A 16,926-nucleotide genomic window follows, 5' to 3' on the forward strand; every position below is an offset into this window, starting at 1 on the left:
CTGGATCTTCTGGCTCCCCAAATAGGAATTTCCAAGTCAAATACTGTAGTGACCAGGAGTCTGTTCCTACTAATGACTGTGCAGTAGCTCATGTCTGGTCACTGCCCTGTCAGTTTCTATGCTTGTAGACTATTGGACAGAGGAAATGAGCCAAACTAATGCGGTTTGACTTTAGAAAGAAGCTCAGTGGTCAGGGTCGGGTGTTGGAGTTGTTTACCAAAGTAGTTAGTTGTAAAGTGTCCTTTCTAAGGATTTAGGCATGAAGCAACGTCTTGACTGTATTACATCAGCATTTCCCCAAGTGTTCAGTGAGATAATGTATTAGGAAAAAAAGGTTTGGGATTAAATCCTGTAGAAAATGTTGGCTTGAACAAATCCAACCTAATCACTACTGAACCTCTGAGATCCTTTAATTGTTAGTGCTGATGGAAAACCTTTAATAGGAGGACACGTTATGCTCTATTTTTCACACTTGTTTGATCATGGAACGCTTGTGACTAAACACATCTTTACTAGAGTAGCATTCAGTAGAACATTCTTTGGTTAACGTTGATTTAGTCAGTCCCCTGACTGACAGTTGGATTGTGGAGTGGATATTTTTTTTAGGTTTCTTTGAATAATGTGATTCTAGGTTAAAAATCCTTCAACCATAGGTCACGATTAGGCCTTCACTAGTTTAATCTCACAGGTAGGAGATGAATTCACTTGAGATGAGATAAAAAACATTGTTTAGGTAGATGAAAAATCTCACGGAGTGAGAGTCACGACAGGTAATGTAGAGCATTTCTGCCACCCACTAGCTGTCTTTTCTAAGTTACATAAGACAAGTTACATAAGTTATCTCTGTCATAGGATCCTGACCTATAAAATGGGAGTAATAATACTACCTCTATCTCAAGGGCTCTCATGATGTGTATGCGTTTATGTGTATGACTTTAAATTTAATCCCTGTTTTACCTGTGAGGAAACAAATTTTAGGTTCTTCAAACGGTTATGAAAAAAAGATGTGAAAATTTATTTAGGCTGATTTTAGTGTAACATTGTTTTTTTTTTATAAAATAACTTTATAAAAGAGCCCATCAAGATATTATATAGAAAATGCACACTAAGATAATATATATACATTTCATAAAAATAGAATACATCTTGGCAATTGCTTAGTCTATTACCACCATGTACAGTGTATTGACGTTTAACATTTATGTTAATTTGAACATAGGAGATTTTTAAAAAACCAAACCTGTGCCACTGGTATTTTTAAAAATTGTTTTCATTGACAGGAAAATAAAAAAAATCTGGAATGTAAAAGTCTGAAGCTAAGTGGATGGAAGTTTGTATTAAAATGTTAAAGTTCTATGCCAGGAACAACTGTCATGAGGGCAAAGTGGTATTTTTTTCTATTATCAGAAGTGGTTCGGCCGATTTCACAAAATCACTGAAAATAATATCCTCATTCTGAATGTTCAATCAAGATAAGCACTTTATAGGATCAAACAAGCCTTCTGGTAGCTGTACTATATTTTAAAAAACGAGTAGTGTTTCCTTGTCTCCTTAACATGAAAATAGGTAACTCCTGTTATAAAGTATCAAGACTTAACAAGTCTCCATGAGTTATAAGCTTTGATCAAAACATATAGTAATCAATTTTATGATGCTAAAAACAGTCAAATACTCAAAAACTCGATTTGACTTAGAATCAGTTGTTTTCGTTTTATGTTGTTTGGTTTGGCTTTAAGGAAAACGATCTTAGGTACTTCGCTACTATAAACCATCACGGATATGTCCTGTTAGATGTTCAGAATAATCTTTGGGAAGTAACTGCTCCAGTGTAATAAATAAAGAAAATAACAAGGGACTTTTCTAGACCTTACTACAAGATATGACCATGGTGGGATCATGAAAATACCTCAGAAGTACTAAGGAAGGCACACAAAACAAGAGTGTAGCACCGTTTTCAAGTTGCCAAGATTGCAACTGCTCGAGAGAGAGTAATCTGGAAGGGGGCTTGATTGCCATGATTAATGCAGCTTAAATATGTGGAATAGGCTTTGGAGAGTTCCTTAGTATGGATAGGCAGACACAGCTATATAAACTATGAACGTGGTCTGATATTCAATGGTCCCATTGGCACTGTAGGACGAGGCTCGGACCCTCATGCGGTAGGTCTCTGCTTCTCGTAGTGGTCGTGTCGTATACACCACTCCTTTCAGGTTCTCATCCCTCAAGGCAAAAGGAACAGTCTGTTCCTCGTCTACCATGAGGAAAGTTGTCCTGGGATGCATCACTCCATCCTGCGTGTATGCAACCAGCCGGATTAAATCTTGATTGGTGGCTATTCCAAATGGGAGGGAGACGAGTTTGTATTCCAGCGCATATGGGCTCAAGGCGCATTCCAAATCATTGGGTGGACAGTTCTTGAGGCAGAACCTAAGGACAACAGACATATGAAGTACACGCAGTTATCTGGAAGCAGGAGGCATGCTGCAGGTGATCATGAGCCATGACACGTTTAGGCACCGCATGCAGGAGGCGGCCTGACTGTAAAAGCAGGAAGACAGTCGCGCTCCGAGTCACTAACTCAAACCAGACATCAGATGACTATGTGGAGAGGCTGGTGTGAAACCAAATATCTGTCTTACAGCTCCATTAAAATCAGAAGTGTCTGAGCCAGTGAAGTTAAGTAGGAAAAAGCCACAAGGAGCATTTTCTTTAAAATGAAAAGTCAGTTTTGGAAATTAAAGTGTCTGCATACATATTGGAAACACGTACTTCTTAAAGAGGAATATAAGCTACATTTAAATTATGTAGTATCTATCCTAACACTGTTTGAAAGGTAAAATAGAATATATTTTGTTTATTTTTCTAGAAATAATAAAAGGTCAATTAGGATTCCTGGTGGGGGAGGGGCACTTTCTTTTGTAACTGTCTTTCACAACATTTTAGATTAAAAAACATTATTATTATTTTTTTTACCAGAGCGTACAATGACTGCCTTTTCAGTCATCATGACTTTTAAATTGTTTGCCAGAAATCGATAATAATAAAGAGGGGAAAAAATGCACAGAGGACCATTTTATGAAGATATGATTCTTCAGTCATAGTATTTTTAGAGGTTTCGTTAAGTCTATATTTTCAGTTTTCTCCTTCTGATTCCAAGTCCCATCAGACCAACTGCAAACAGGTTTTGGTGGATTCTGGGCAGCCCACACTTGACTATGCTGCAGTAACCTGGTAGGCATTACCAAGAAGAAAACAAATGTGAGCTCCAGTCAGTATTTGGTTTCAGAAACACCTTCCTATTAGTAGGGTCTATCCAAGAGGAACATTATCACTTGTTTTCAGTCACCCTGCTAACTTGGTATCTGGACAGAGTACAACATTTCTGGAAGGGGAGGCAGAAAACAGAAGAGTAGTTTATTCAGAATGCAGAAAAGGCTGTTTCAGACAGAAGGAAATATAAGTGAGATGATGTATGAACGGGCAGACAACTGACTCATCCTTACTCGTCTAGTTCTAATGGGGTGGTGAGTCAGAAACAACACAAAAGGTGCTTCACGGCGGGCTCTCAGTGCTCAGAGCCCTTAGCACCCTGAGGCAGCACAACAGAAATGGAAAACGTCAAAGAAAGGCAGGCTCTATCACTTCATAAAACAGTGCTGCGGTGGCAGAATGAATTCTACATGTTACGTGGTGGGATATATGCTGGGAAGACTACTCCAGGCAACACTGGCAGCCAGGAGTGAGCCTGGGTGGCCGTGGCTGCTGCAGGAGGAGCTCATTCTTGCCCATTCATTGAAGAGAATACTCACTGTAACTCACATCCTCCTGGAGTTATTGACTTCCTGTGAGTTACACATGACAACAGACAAGGTTTATGTTGGTCAAGGAGAGGGAGGAAGGATTTTCAAAAGCACGTCTGGGATGAGAAGGCAAGACATACCCTGAAACAGGATCCCGTTGGTAGTTGGGTGGACAGGGTGTATCAATGCACTGGTAGCTTCCTCTCATGTTGAAGCACATGCGGTTGGGCCCACAGCGCACATTCTGCTCCAGACACTCATCGATATCTAGGGATAGCACAGGGAACATGCAGCATCAGCAATGGGGGTGAGAGGCGGCCGTCACGGCAGGCACCGGGATGTGTGAGTGGAATGTGGAGGGCTAGCATTCCCCTCCCATGAATGAACTTGGTCACACGTAAGCTCCTTCAGCCACAAAACGGGGACCATGACACCTCACAGGCTTGTTTCCCAGACTGCCATAAGCGCACATTTCTTTATGTGAAAGGACACCAAAAAATGAGAGCCGTAAAAGCAGGTGGGAGCTATTAAGAGCTCTCTGGTGTCTTTTACATTTGGAAAATACAGTGCATTTGAGTTTTATAAAGCAAGTACTATTTAAAGGTACTACGAAGAAGACAAAAATTTAAAGGATAGTTGTAAATATTTTTTGCAAAGTAAAGAATATCCTTAAAATGTGAGTGATCCGTGCCTAGTATTGTGTTTTATAATGTCAAGTTGTTGAGTGGAAAATAAGGTCTTAGATATGAAAGGAGTCAAGTTATAAGTTGAGGAGAGAGGGTACTGGCTAGTCAGATCTTGAGGAGAGAGACAAAATACACAGGATCAAGTGAGAGGCCAAGGCACGGCAGCGTAAGCTGAGAGACAGAGAGAGAGAGAGAGAGAGAGAGAGAGACAGACAGAGGAAATGTGAGATTGATTGATGGATGGATTTTATGGAAAGAGAGTACATGAAGTTCAACACAATTTTTAAGAATTTTGAGGTCCCAAAGGTGAGAATGGTATTTTAGAGAATAGTTTTCATGCGGGTGCATCCTCATCCCCTTACTGATGTATGAATGTTTTCTAGCAGTGTGAATGGAGGTGAATATTTCAGGGCATCAATTCTCATATTCTCATTTCCATAACTGTCCTCTCTAAAGTCAGTTTTCCTGAGAACGTCTCATGGCCTGGAGGTGTCTATCCCCTTCTCCCTGTTTCCAATTTTCTTCTGATTTAAGAAGACAGGTTTCAGCTAATCTCAGAGGATAAACGGAGAGTAAGAATATTGGTAATGAAGACTGATGGGGGCAGGCCTTATTTTATCATGGCTACAATCCAGTGGTCTTAGCTCTTTTTTTTTTTTTTTTTTTTTGTTGAGACGGAGTCTTACTCTGTTGCCCAGGCTGGAGTGCAGTGGTGCAATCTTGACTCACTCTTAACCTCTGCCTCCTGGGCCCAAGTGATTCTCCTGCCTCAGCCTCATGTGTAGCTGGGACTACAGGCATGTGTCACCCCACCTGGCTAATTTTTGCATTTTTAGTAGAGAGGGGGTTTCACCATGTTGGCCAGGCTAATCTTGAACCCCTGATCTTAGGTGATCCGCCGCCAATGAGCTCTTCATTTTAAATTAGATTTCAGAAGTGGGTTGGCTGGCATGGGGACACCTACTAAATTTTTTTTTTGAACAGAAAAATCACCTTAAACTTTTCTGACAGTAGATCTGATTAATCTGACAATGAATACAGACTTTCAAATTATATAGTGTGCATCCTCCATTAACTGAGGGAGTTAAGCCTGAGGCTCTGAGTTTTGATGAAAATATATTTAAAGTCTTGTGCACATTAACATAGCAATCTGTATAACAATGCCAGCTTTCACATAGTTCACAACTATTTCAACTTAGAGGAAACTTTGGTGGTTAATGTTTTAAAGTATGAGTAAAGTATAAGGTTTTCAACTAAGTCAGTTGGTTGCCCACAGCACTGATCCTGAGATACAGGAGGGAAAAGTTACAATTAAATGGACCGCATTGGTTCTCCAGCAGTGGGTCCTGAAGGCCAAATGTGCTTCTGTCATGGAATCTGTGCTAAGAACAATGGCATGCACAGCAATACATAACTTGGTAGTTGGATAATGGTATTTATATTGGGACTTACATTTTTGTATAAAAAATAAGCATTTTACATTTGGCATTTTAGATAATGGTATTTACATTGGGACTTGATACAAAAATGTAAAAACTTTGATACAAAAAATTTTTGCATTTTTGTATTAAAAATAAGCATTTTAGATTTGGCTCCAAATATATTGCTTTTTAAGGAAACCACAGACAATGTAATTATTTACTTAAAGCAGTAACAGTCTGCACAAAGTAAAAAGATGTTGGGTTAGAATGATACAGAGTAAATAACTTACTTTTTGGTTAGTTCTATGTGCTGACAATGATAAGATATGCTATTGCTAGTGTCATCCTAGGATTAGCTCTGCTACAGGAATGAAACGCAATGTGAAACAACTTTTTACTTCAGTTCAGTCTTGCCTACTGCCTCCGTGAAACAATTTCTAATTATGATCTTAAGATTCTCAGTGATGTGAAAAGCCTTCTAGAAAAATGTGAAATTCAATTAGCCTTATCTTCCTTCTCTCATTAAAAACATTTCTCTTCATATTCATCGTCCAAATTTCATTTTGTCTCTTATTTTCATTATGAACTCTTGCAGAAACATGGAAGCCAGTGGGCTGCAGGGGTCCGTGATAGTTGTGGGGAGACTAGAAGCTGGATGCGTTTCAGTGTGCATAAGTAGTTATTTAGTAGTTACCTTGTATTTTCATTGGGTAAATAGGAATCTATTGAGAAATATCAGAGTCTAATATAGAAATACACACTTTCTATTACAAAGCTTGCCTAAGTACTGAGGTGCTGGGTAGTCCTCTTCTGTCTCTAGGAATTCACTCACTCTACTCTTTTACTCTACTCACTATTCTTAAAAAAGGCAGAAAATGAAATAGAAGTTGTGTTGTCTTCTGTTCATGGACAATGTGGTGATGTCTGGTTTCTATTAATTTGAGAATATTATGAGAGAAATAAAAGTATTTTGTAACATAAATATTATTGCTACAAGAAAAGAATCCTAAAATGAGCTGAAAAAATTTTATATGAACAGCTTTAGAACATATGAATGTATTTAACCAAGTGCTTCTGAATACTTAAATAATTTAGGATAAACATACTTTGAAACATCTGTCTTATAGAAAATTTAAGTAATTTAGATTATTGATAAACATGCATTATCTTTTTAAAACATGGATGAATAATAACACTCATTTTAAATGCAGTGTTCAAATAATGTCTCCAAATTTTTAGAAGTAGATTAGTGGTGCATAAAATTGGCATAAAGGTCTTTTAGTTTCTCCTCTCTGGGTCTTAGGCAATTTTTGATTGGTCATGCTTTTTGTGTTTCATTTTGCAGTCTAGAGACTTCCACTTTTGACTAGTTTCTGTCCTTGTTCAATGTCAAATTCACTTTAATTTTCCTTTGATTATTGACATTTCTATCAGTAAAAATCTTTTAAAAAATCATATGCAAATAAAAAGCAGTCTTGTTCCTCGTAAATGCCTCAAACACTTTCTAAAACTATAAAAAGAATGTAAGTTATTGTTTAGGGCAAAGAAAAAGGCATAATTGTTTTCTCTCAAGTCTTTTTAAAACCTCAAAAATATGTAACCCATTTAAATTGCAAACATTTCAAGTGACACCTGTTTCTGATTTGTCCACATTATTTCCCATTCTCTGTAGCACAACTGAAAGCTGAAGAACGTTTTGAACTAAATGAGTGACAAGGACAATTAAAAAAATAAACCGGCACAATTTAGAAAGGGAGGAACATTCTCGAATGAGAATAAAATAGAACCTTTAGAATCTGGCTAAGGGGTTGTGTGTTTCAAGTGGTTATTCCAAATCCTTTGGTGACTACCCCGTTGCCTTGGTGCCTGAAGTAGCTGCAGGGAGTGTGGTTTTAGTGTGGGCATTACCAGTCCCTCACCAAGACTCTTGGGTTGACAACCTGGGGAAAGTGAGAACATCTGGACAAAGGGCTCTCACCCCGTCCTACTGCCTCAGTGCAATGCACCTGGTGCTCACATCATCCCACAGACAAAGGACAATTCTAGACATGCAGATCTGAGGTCAAGTCCTATTTCTGCTCTTGATTGTTCTAGGACATCAAGGCTCACATCACTCTGAGAATTAGTTTTAGAATGGGTACAATTATCTAATGGGTGCCCATTAGAATAGGTGCAAATGATTGCCTTTGACATACCTATACTGCTGATTAAAATGCAAAAACTGGTGCTTTGGAAAAAGGTAACAATATAACCAAGTAACTTATTCTAGTACTTTAAACCTGAATAAAATTCTCTGCATGGGGTAGGTTCTTAATACATGTTTGGTGACTTTTGGCCCAGAGCAAAGGTTATTACTCAGCTTCATGTTTCATTTCCAGTCCATGAGACCAGTGGGGGCTCTCAGAGCATGTGAATGAGAATGGGTGGGGTAGCGTGGTGTGGGGTGAGGTGGCGGTGCTCGTGGTAACCAGGATGAAGTGACTGTCCACCCTGGTTTTGCCTCCTGGAACGCATTTTCCACGAGCTGCATCCTAGCATGTCTTTTGTGAAGCCCATAAAGAGAAAAAATTCAATCTAAATTTAATTGCTGCTGAGAAAGCACTCTTTTGGAGCTGCTATTTGGTATACTTTACAAAAGGATGTAGATTTCCATGACACAAATTAATACAATTCAAAAGCTTATTAAGACCCACATAATACTCCTAGATTTTGTCTACAAAATTCAAGAGTTTTCTTAGAAGATTTTTAGGAGACAAGTTCTTTCTCTTTAGTATAAGTACATGTTGCAATATTATCAACCTTAACAAATTACAACGTTCTTTTCACAATTTTGTGTAAAAAAGGAACTACTGAGATTGATGTTTTTTTCTTTCTGTCATTGTTATACTTTGCCCAAAACTCTGTTATAGGACCAGTGAGTTATATTTTGATTTATTTACATGTCTGTCTCCACTAGACTGTAAGCTCTTAAAGGGGGTGACTCTATCTTACCTGCTTCAATCCTGCAAGGCTAGCACATAATTGTTCCACATCAATGTAGACGCAATGAATGAATGAATCATTTAATTAATTACCAAACTGATCACTCTAAAAATAAGTCTAATAAGAGAGACAACATATAAAGTAATGCCTAACACTGAAATAAATTTACTGAGTAATCTCATTTTTCTCTTCCATTTTAGTGACCTTGTGAACTGAAGTTTGAAGGGATCTATTCCCACTAAGTTTTAAAAATATATAATAAGAACTGGCTTAGGCATTCTTGCTCCTTCTAGTAAGACCATACCAAAAATGTTTCTCAACTATTTGCTGGCTTGTTCTCCCATTGCTTCTCCTGCTTGCAAAAGCAATGTCTGAACCTAATTCTGACCCATGGGAATGGGAAAGAAAGGGAAGCCACTAGGAGAGTGATTATTCCAAAAAGCTCCTCACACTCTATGTTGGTTTTTTAGCTGAGTTCCAACAATAAACATCCCAATGTTTTCTCACCTTGGCATGTCTTTCCATTGAGTGTGAGCTGATAGCCAGGTGGGCAGATGCATTGATAACTTCCAAAGGTATTCTTACACTCATGCTGGCAGGCATCTGTATTTTCACATTCATCAATATCTGTTCAGAAAGAAGGCAGAGAGTGTCACCCCGCAAGAAAAAAGCAGACCCCGTGACAGAGCCAACTCTCATCAGGTTGATGATACACATTAGAAAAACTTGGTGATTTTATAGTCGTATGTTAAAAAATGCTCAGTTATTTTCTATCAAGATATTTTTCTAATGTTATCAAAATATTAAACATAGTACTACATACACAGTACTATATAACAAAATATGAACATTTCTTCTGTGTAAGCACATATATGCTGAAGTCCCAAAATGGTCGATTTTTATATTAGTTAGAAAGAGTGATATGACAGAGGAAACAAATTTAGACAGGATCCTAAACCACAAAAGTATGAAACTCTTTATGAAATAGGAGAGATTACTTAAAAGATAATGTTCTTTTTGAGATTAATTGCAAAAAGGAGTGTTTGTTTTTATTGTATTTAAACATTGGTGCTCTCTCTCCCTGCAGCCCCACCCTTGCATAGCTTTCCCATACACAGATATCACATGGAAATGACTTTATTTTTGTGATAAAAAATTCAAGTTTTTTACACAATTCTAATGTACTAATGACAGGTACATACATATATAGTTGTGTTACCTTTGGCAGGCCATCTAACTTCCCAAGATCTCAGTTTATTCTTCTGTCAAAAGGGATACTTGAGACCATCAGCCCTGCGTCACAGTTTTGTTGAAAGGTTCATATATAGTAATATGCGGGAAAGTAGTCTAGAAAGGGCTGTCTGCTATTATTAAGCAAAGCCATGCAAACAAGGAGCGTGAGAGTAGATGACAATTCTAAATTAATTGATATGTGCTTTAAAGATAAGGTATGTGATTTGGGAGGCTAAAGAGATCTTGTCCCAGAGGTGTTTTGCTTTGACTAAAATTAAAATTTGCTCATAGTCTGAGCATACATCAACCAGTGGAAGGCTAGTTAACCAAAGCGTTGATTCTGTGACTTGTGTGAGTTTTTACTTCTTTCCTTTAAAATCAGCTTTAACCTAAAATAACAGAAATGCAAATGATGTTGAACTACAAGTAGTTAACACAGGGCTTTCCCAAGTATGAATGTTAAAGTGCCCCCAAATGTGATTTCTGCATTCAGAAGCAATGCAATGCTCATTTTTTCCTGTTATCTTTGGAATCAGTTTCTTCAAAAACTAAATTTTAGCCCAAGTCTAACTATATTTCATTGTGTTAATTTGAATCTTTCATAACTTGTCTATCCTAGATAGTTAATTAAAAGCATTTGGTGTTTATTGCAAGTTGGTCTTGTGTGTAATTCCAAAGCCATCTGGAATCTTACTGTAAATTTCTTCATTAGTACAAATACTATAAAATACCATATTTTAAGATATGTTTAAGCCTATTAATTGTCCCCAAAGAAACTTAAATACCCAATAATGGACTAGCTATAAATTTTTACTTTAGATTGACCCTTACTGTGAAATAGTGGCTGCCTCAAATAGCAGAAGACCGTCTGAGGAAGATGACTGTGATAACATAACACTGGTTAAACAGAAACGGAAAGACAGAAAACATTTATAAGATTCTACTGTGATGAAACTTCAGCCATAGATATTGATGAAGAAGTAGAGAAATGGGTTATTAATCAGGAAACTTTCTTATTAAATAAGTTGGACCTTCTGATAATTTGGAAGGAACCAGGTAGTGGTGTATAGTGTGGAGGGTGTGGTTTAATTCATTTTTCATAATGAAGATTTTTGGCCAGGAAAGTAAACAGAAGAAAGAGCTTGTCTAAAATGAAGGCTGAGAACGGGATGGTAACCTATTACCTAAGGTGTGAAAACTCTCTAGTGGGAATGATTATTTGGAAGAAACTCTGAAAGACAAAATGTCAGATGTTAATTCTGTCAATAAAAGAATAGTGAAAAACTTTAATGAAGAGTCAGATCAAAATTGTGGGCATAAAAAATTCCCAAAACTCAGTGATTTGTAGCAGATTGAAGTGCTGTTTAACGTACTAGCAAGAACACTGGAATCCACGTATTTAGCAATTAAACAGTATTTGACCACATGCAACAAAATACGTAGAGAATTGTCAATGAATGCTTAATGTTTGGTGAGTAGAAGAAACCAGCACTGTCAGCAATTCTGAGAATCTAATTACAAGGGAGACGTTTCCATAGCCTTTCTATTAAGCTGCAGGTACATCTGAGTATCTAGACAGAAAAGGGTATATTTTTATATGAACCTAAAAAGCAAAGGGTAAAGTTTGAGTGTCCAGAGGGACTGAGGGTCCAACTGAGTAGAGATGATATGAGAAGACGAATCCACCTAAGGTTGACCAAGAAGTACATCCAAGAAGATAGAAATGCAGGAACAGGGCTTGGGAAAGGGTGGAAAAAGAAACAACAAAAATTAAAGACAGAAGGAGAAGACATGTTGAAAATGTTCAAAAGAAATATTTAGCAGAAACCACAGTTACTAGAGAGTAAGCAAAGGGCAGAACGCTTATGAGAAATGTAAGAAAATGAGGCTGGCACGGGGGGTCTTGAAGCAATTTCTTCTTCATTCCCTCTTTATTTCCCTCCTGCTTGCCTTCTTTGCTTTCTTTGGTTTATTTTTCCAGCTAACATATAGTAAAACGAATTCCTGCTTGCTAATTCCCCTTGGTGACAAGGTCAATGACATGCAAAATGGAGACGTTCACAGAAAATTGAGTTAAATGAGTGACAGATGGTAATGTTTGCAACTTAACTGAAAACAAGGTCTCAATTCTTAAGTTAAAAATTATACTTCACTTTTGCAAACAAATGAAATTATAGACTTGTGAATTTAGATGGAGATACTGAAAGCACATATTTTAGAGCAATGGAAGCAACTTAATTTTGTCCCAACTCATATTATCTTTTCAGTGACATACAAACGTACACAATTATCAAACAGCAATTCCATGGGGACTGTGGAGCAACAGTCAACGGGATGTTGGTTGTCATACAGAACAAGCAGTGAACTGAGAAGCTGAAACTTTCACTTTTAAACCACTGCTTTTGCATCGATCAGATGTGGCCATAATCTGGTAGCATTACGTTATGTGGCAATATTTATATTCTCTTTTAAATAAATCATATTCTGGATGCCACTGAAATTCATGTCTATATAGCATTAAATTTAGTAATGCTTTCAGGGTGATCAAACAGAGAAACTTACTATAACACAGTAAATTATTAGAATGCCCACATATAAATACATAACTTATTTGACTCAAGTCTGTAATAGTTTTAGGCACCAAAATAAATGTCTTAAAATTTTGCGTCATTAAGGACTTGAGATCTGATGTAGTTCACTGAACAATCACAAGTGCTGTACGCAGACTTCGACTCTGATCGGTAAGAGAGCCCACAGAAAGGAAATGGAATACGGCTGACATTTACCTACACATGTGTCATGGCTTGCCTCAGAGCCTTCGGGGCAAGGTTTCCTAATAGTCCTTCTAGTCCTGGAGAGAGATGCTCTGCTGTTTCTATACTCTGAGTAGGAGCTGTAGAGATGTGAGTACTGTCTGTAATGCTGTTGAGGTTGATAGTTGTTTCTCACAGGGGAGAACCGTGCAAGGTTATAGCTACTGTATTGAGTGCCATAATTTGGCAGCCTCTCCAGTCCAGCGCAAGATTTCCCGTCCCCTAACAAATGGTGTCCTGGCGGACAGATACACTTGAAGCTGCCGGGGGTGTTGGAGCACTCATGTGCACAAGGTTTAGGAACTTGTTCACATTCATTAATGTCTGCTCGTGTGCCATGATACATAAAAAAGAGAAAAAAAAACACACATACATACACACACAAAACACAGGAATAAAGAATGAGTTTGTGAAACAAACTGAAGACATTGTTCCCCTCCAAAGCCAGGCATGCAGTAATTTCTCCTCAACTGTTGTGAACTTTTGAGAAAGCTGTAATCATTCAGTTATGAATATAGAGACAGATTCTGCAAATCTCCCCCTAAATACTACATCATATGCACATGTTTTATTTGAACATTCACATTGCAGCAAGTGGCTGAGAAAACCAGACACACTAGTTGTGTGAATCCATACTCCTTTGACTTTCAGTTGCGATGGCCTCAAGATCTAAGGAACTCTGCTTTCAGCCTTGTCTCCTTGATCGGTTTGGGCTAATTTGGTATTCATTTTTACATGTAATTCCGAGTGTAACATTAACATTTTAAATCTTGGGAATACACTAAGCTTTCTTAGTTCAACCAGGCAGAGACATCCTAAATCGTTAAAATTTGTGTATCTTCCTCTGGGGGAAAAAAAGGCACAAGAGTGTGTGGAATCACAAATCAATGCAATTTTCATCAAACTACACTTGTAAAAACCTGTCTCAGATAGTACCTCTTAATACAATCATAACGTGCGCATGTGGGAAATTTCTTATTTTTTCTCTCTTTTGACAAACATTTCAAATGGAATTCTGATTTTTCTACTGGTTGACAATGTTGGAAGCTTTCTAATACGTCCGTATAGAATTAAAAACATGTAACTACTTTTATTTTTTCATTTTTATTTAAATGACTTGGTCTTTCTGCAAGCATCGTTGCCCTCCGACTTCTCTACACAGCAGCCAGGGCGATCTTTTCCGAGTGTAAACCACATCACACTGCCTGTCTGCCCAAGACCTTGCGTGTTTTCGCATCACGCTCTTTCTCCTCCTCATCCTTTGCCTACCTTTGCTCCAACAGCCTGAGCCCTTGCTTGTTCCTTGATCATGGTCAGCACATTCTTTTCTGAAAGGCTTTGCCCTGGCTTCTCCTCCACCTGGAATACACTTTGCTCAGACCTTCCCACAGTGGCTGCCCTTTCCTTTTGCCAGTCTCTCAGAGAGGCTGCCTGGATCACAGTGCTGCTACTCCAGCACGGGTCTCTCTTTCTCCTTACTCTGTTTTATGTTTCCTTGAAGTACATATCACTATCTGGAATTGTATATTTGTTTTGTGATTCTTCTTTCTCTCCCTGAAAGGTACACTCCACAAGGAGACCTGGTCTGCCCTGTTTAGTGATGTAATCCTACAACCTAGACCATAATCCGGCACAAAGTCGGTGCTCAATAAGCATTTGTTGAATAAATGAAGGAATGGGCTTGATATCATGTGCCAAATCAAGCTGTGAACAGTAGAAACAAACAAACAAAAAAACTTAAGGGAAAATGTGGTTTTAAATACATGAAAACCAGAGTTCAAAAGCTAATGTAGATCTTCATTCTGTCAGTAAGGGGAAAATAAAATTACATCTTTAGTTTGCATTTAGTTATAATACTGGTAACTAGTGTCTCTAATCTTCCATACCTTTATAAGTTTTAGAAGTAGGATTATTGGTAAAACTACAGACTAAAATTTTCTTATTTCTGAATAATTCTGAATTAATAAACAAGCCAAGCACATTTTCCTCCAAAAGATTAAAAAGAAGAAAACAAGGACATAGAACCAGTTCTTCCTAAGATATAAACTGACCAAACCCATAACATTTAAAAAAGTTCTTTTCTTTCTATTGCTAGGTCAGCACGTGTACTTGCAACTTGCAGTCTGTACTTGCAACTCTTCCTATAAATTGGAAAAGTGAATGAAAACCAAATTCTTTAATTCATCACCACAGTGGCATGAAAGAAAAGAATATAGAAAGGTAGAATAGAAGAGGAAATTTTGCTTTAAAAACTATTTTAGTAGGAAAAAATTAATATTTTAACTCTATTTGGAGGTAATGGTTCTGTATTCTTCCTTGTTTTATTCCCTAGCCCAATGTCTGAGATCCAATCACTGGCCAGATTAGTGAACAAATACACGTATTTCCTTCTGAAAAGTCACTGTTATGGCTGATCAAGATGTTAACCTATATATAAATGAAAATATCTAAATAGATATGCTCCATATTCCTGCTATTAAAAAGCATTTCTTTTTTATTTTTTATTTATTTATTTATTTTTGAGACGGAGTTTCACTCTTGTTACCCAGGCTGGAGTGCAATGGCGCGATCTCGGCTCACCGCAACCTCCGCCTCCTGGGTTCAGGCAATTCTCCTGCCTCAGCCACCTGAGTAGCTGGGATTACAGGCATGCGCCACCATGCCCAGCTAATTTTTAGTATTTTTAGTAGAGACGGGGTTTCACCATGTTGACCAGGATGGTCTCGATCTCTTGACCTCGTGATCCACCCGCCTCGGCCTCCCAAAGTGCTGGGATTACAGGCTTGAGCCACCGCGCCCGGCCAAAAAGCATTTCTTTTAAAAGAGTTTCTAGTAATGGTATTAGTTTGAACATTTGCAACATACAAAGTACTATGCCAGGCACTGCATAAAGGCAGAGCTAAGTCTTTTTGGGAGAATCTGCTATCGATAATGGTTAAGTAGGTAACAAGGCAACCAATTTGAAAAGCATAGCATGAGACCCAGAAGCTAGTATTTAAAAGCTCATGCAATTATTTTAGTGCAGTTAAACATTCTAAGGAAGACTACAATTTGATAGATCAGTTTCTTGATTATAAACACACTAATTTTTACCAAACATATGTGGTTATCTTCTTACAGACATTTTCTATTTGCCTTCATATTCAAATATAATCAAGATGAAAACAAACAGGCGATTGGGGAGAAATGAAAGATGTATTTTTAGCAAAGGGAATGGCACACTGTAAGCATCAAATACAGGATAAAGTAATAATTATGAATTTGTTTAAATTGTGTCCCTATTTTCATACTTCACAGCTAAACTTTCATATTACATACAATTATACTTCATACTCAAAGTATATCTATGCAAACATTTAAGTCATGTGCATAGAGAAATACTGAGATAATCTTGATAATTAAGTTGTTATGGCAACTGTATCAGAACCTCACTTTGATATGTGTGGTGTATAGCAAACACAGTGAGTGATTATTATCACTTGAAATTTCAGTGTAAATTGAGCTCAATATGAAGTCTCTGAAGAAGTATACAAATTATATTGAAAGACTTAAATCAATTTACATACCTTTTAACAAAAGAGCATTTGATGATAGAGTGGCCCAGAGCAAGTTGGTAAGGCTAGGTAACCACATTAGTAGCTTTATTACTCAACAGGTGCCTATTAACTTACCCATGCAGGGTCTTCCAACTCCTTGAGACCGATAACCTCGTGGGCATACACAGCGATAGCTGCCTCTCGTATTCTCACATATCTGGTTATATCTGCACTGATGGGTCCCATCTTTACATTCATCAATATCTACAGACATGGAGGCAATAACAAGTGACATTTCCTCTTTCAAACCAAAAGTCATTGTATTTAAAGTTGCATTCTGTAGAATTGCCAAAGGTTGTATTTCTCACCAAGTAGTTGAGATCATACCAGGTTACTACTTGGAATCAGAAAACCTGGGTTCAAGTCCCAGCTTTGCCACTGATTCACTGGCTCCT

The 16,926-nt window shown here is 37.7% G+C and overlaps 1 protein-coding gene across 8 annotated transcripts in view; it reads right to left on the reverse strand.

The window, feature by feature from the left end:
- Positions 1 to 996: 996 nt before the first annotated feature.
- HMCN1 (hemicentin 1) overlaps positions 997 to 16,926 on the reverse strand; it is a 677,492-nt gene continuing 661,562 nt past the window's right edge. For 7 of the 8 annotated variants that reach the window (XM_074389731.1, XM_074389733.1, XM_074389732.1 and 4 more), the window contains 5 exons: positions 16,607 to 16,735; positions 12,909 to 13,259; positions 9,397 to 9,516; positions 3,941 to 4,067; positions 997 to 2,427 (listed from right to left, as the gene is read on the reverse strand). In XM_074389731.1, coding sequence (XP_074245832.1) covers positions 2,061 to 2,427; positions 3,941 to 4,067; positions 9,397 to 9,516; positions 12,909 to 13,259; positions 16,607 to 16,735 — 1,094 coding nt within the window. In that variant the 3' untranslated portion in view covers positions 997 to 2,060. The remainder of the gene's footprint in view (positions 2,428 to 3,940; positions 4,068 to 9,396; positions 9,517 to 12,908; positions 13,260 to 16,606; positions 16,736 to 16,926) is intronic. The other variant, XM_074389730.1, reaches the window with a different exon arrangement.

This window comes from Saimiri boliviensis, chromosome 19 (genome assembly GCF_048565385.1).
Source record: "Saimiri boliviensis isolate mSaiBol1 chromosome 19, mSaiBol1.pri, whole genome shotgun sequence".
NCBI lineage: Eukaryota > Metazoa > Chordata > Mammalia > Primates > Cebidae > Saimiri > Saimiri boliviensis.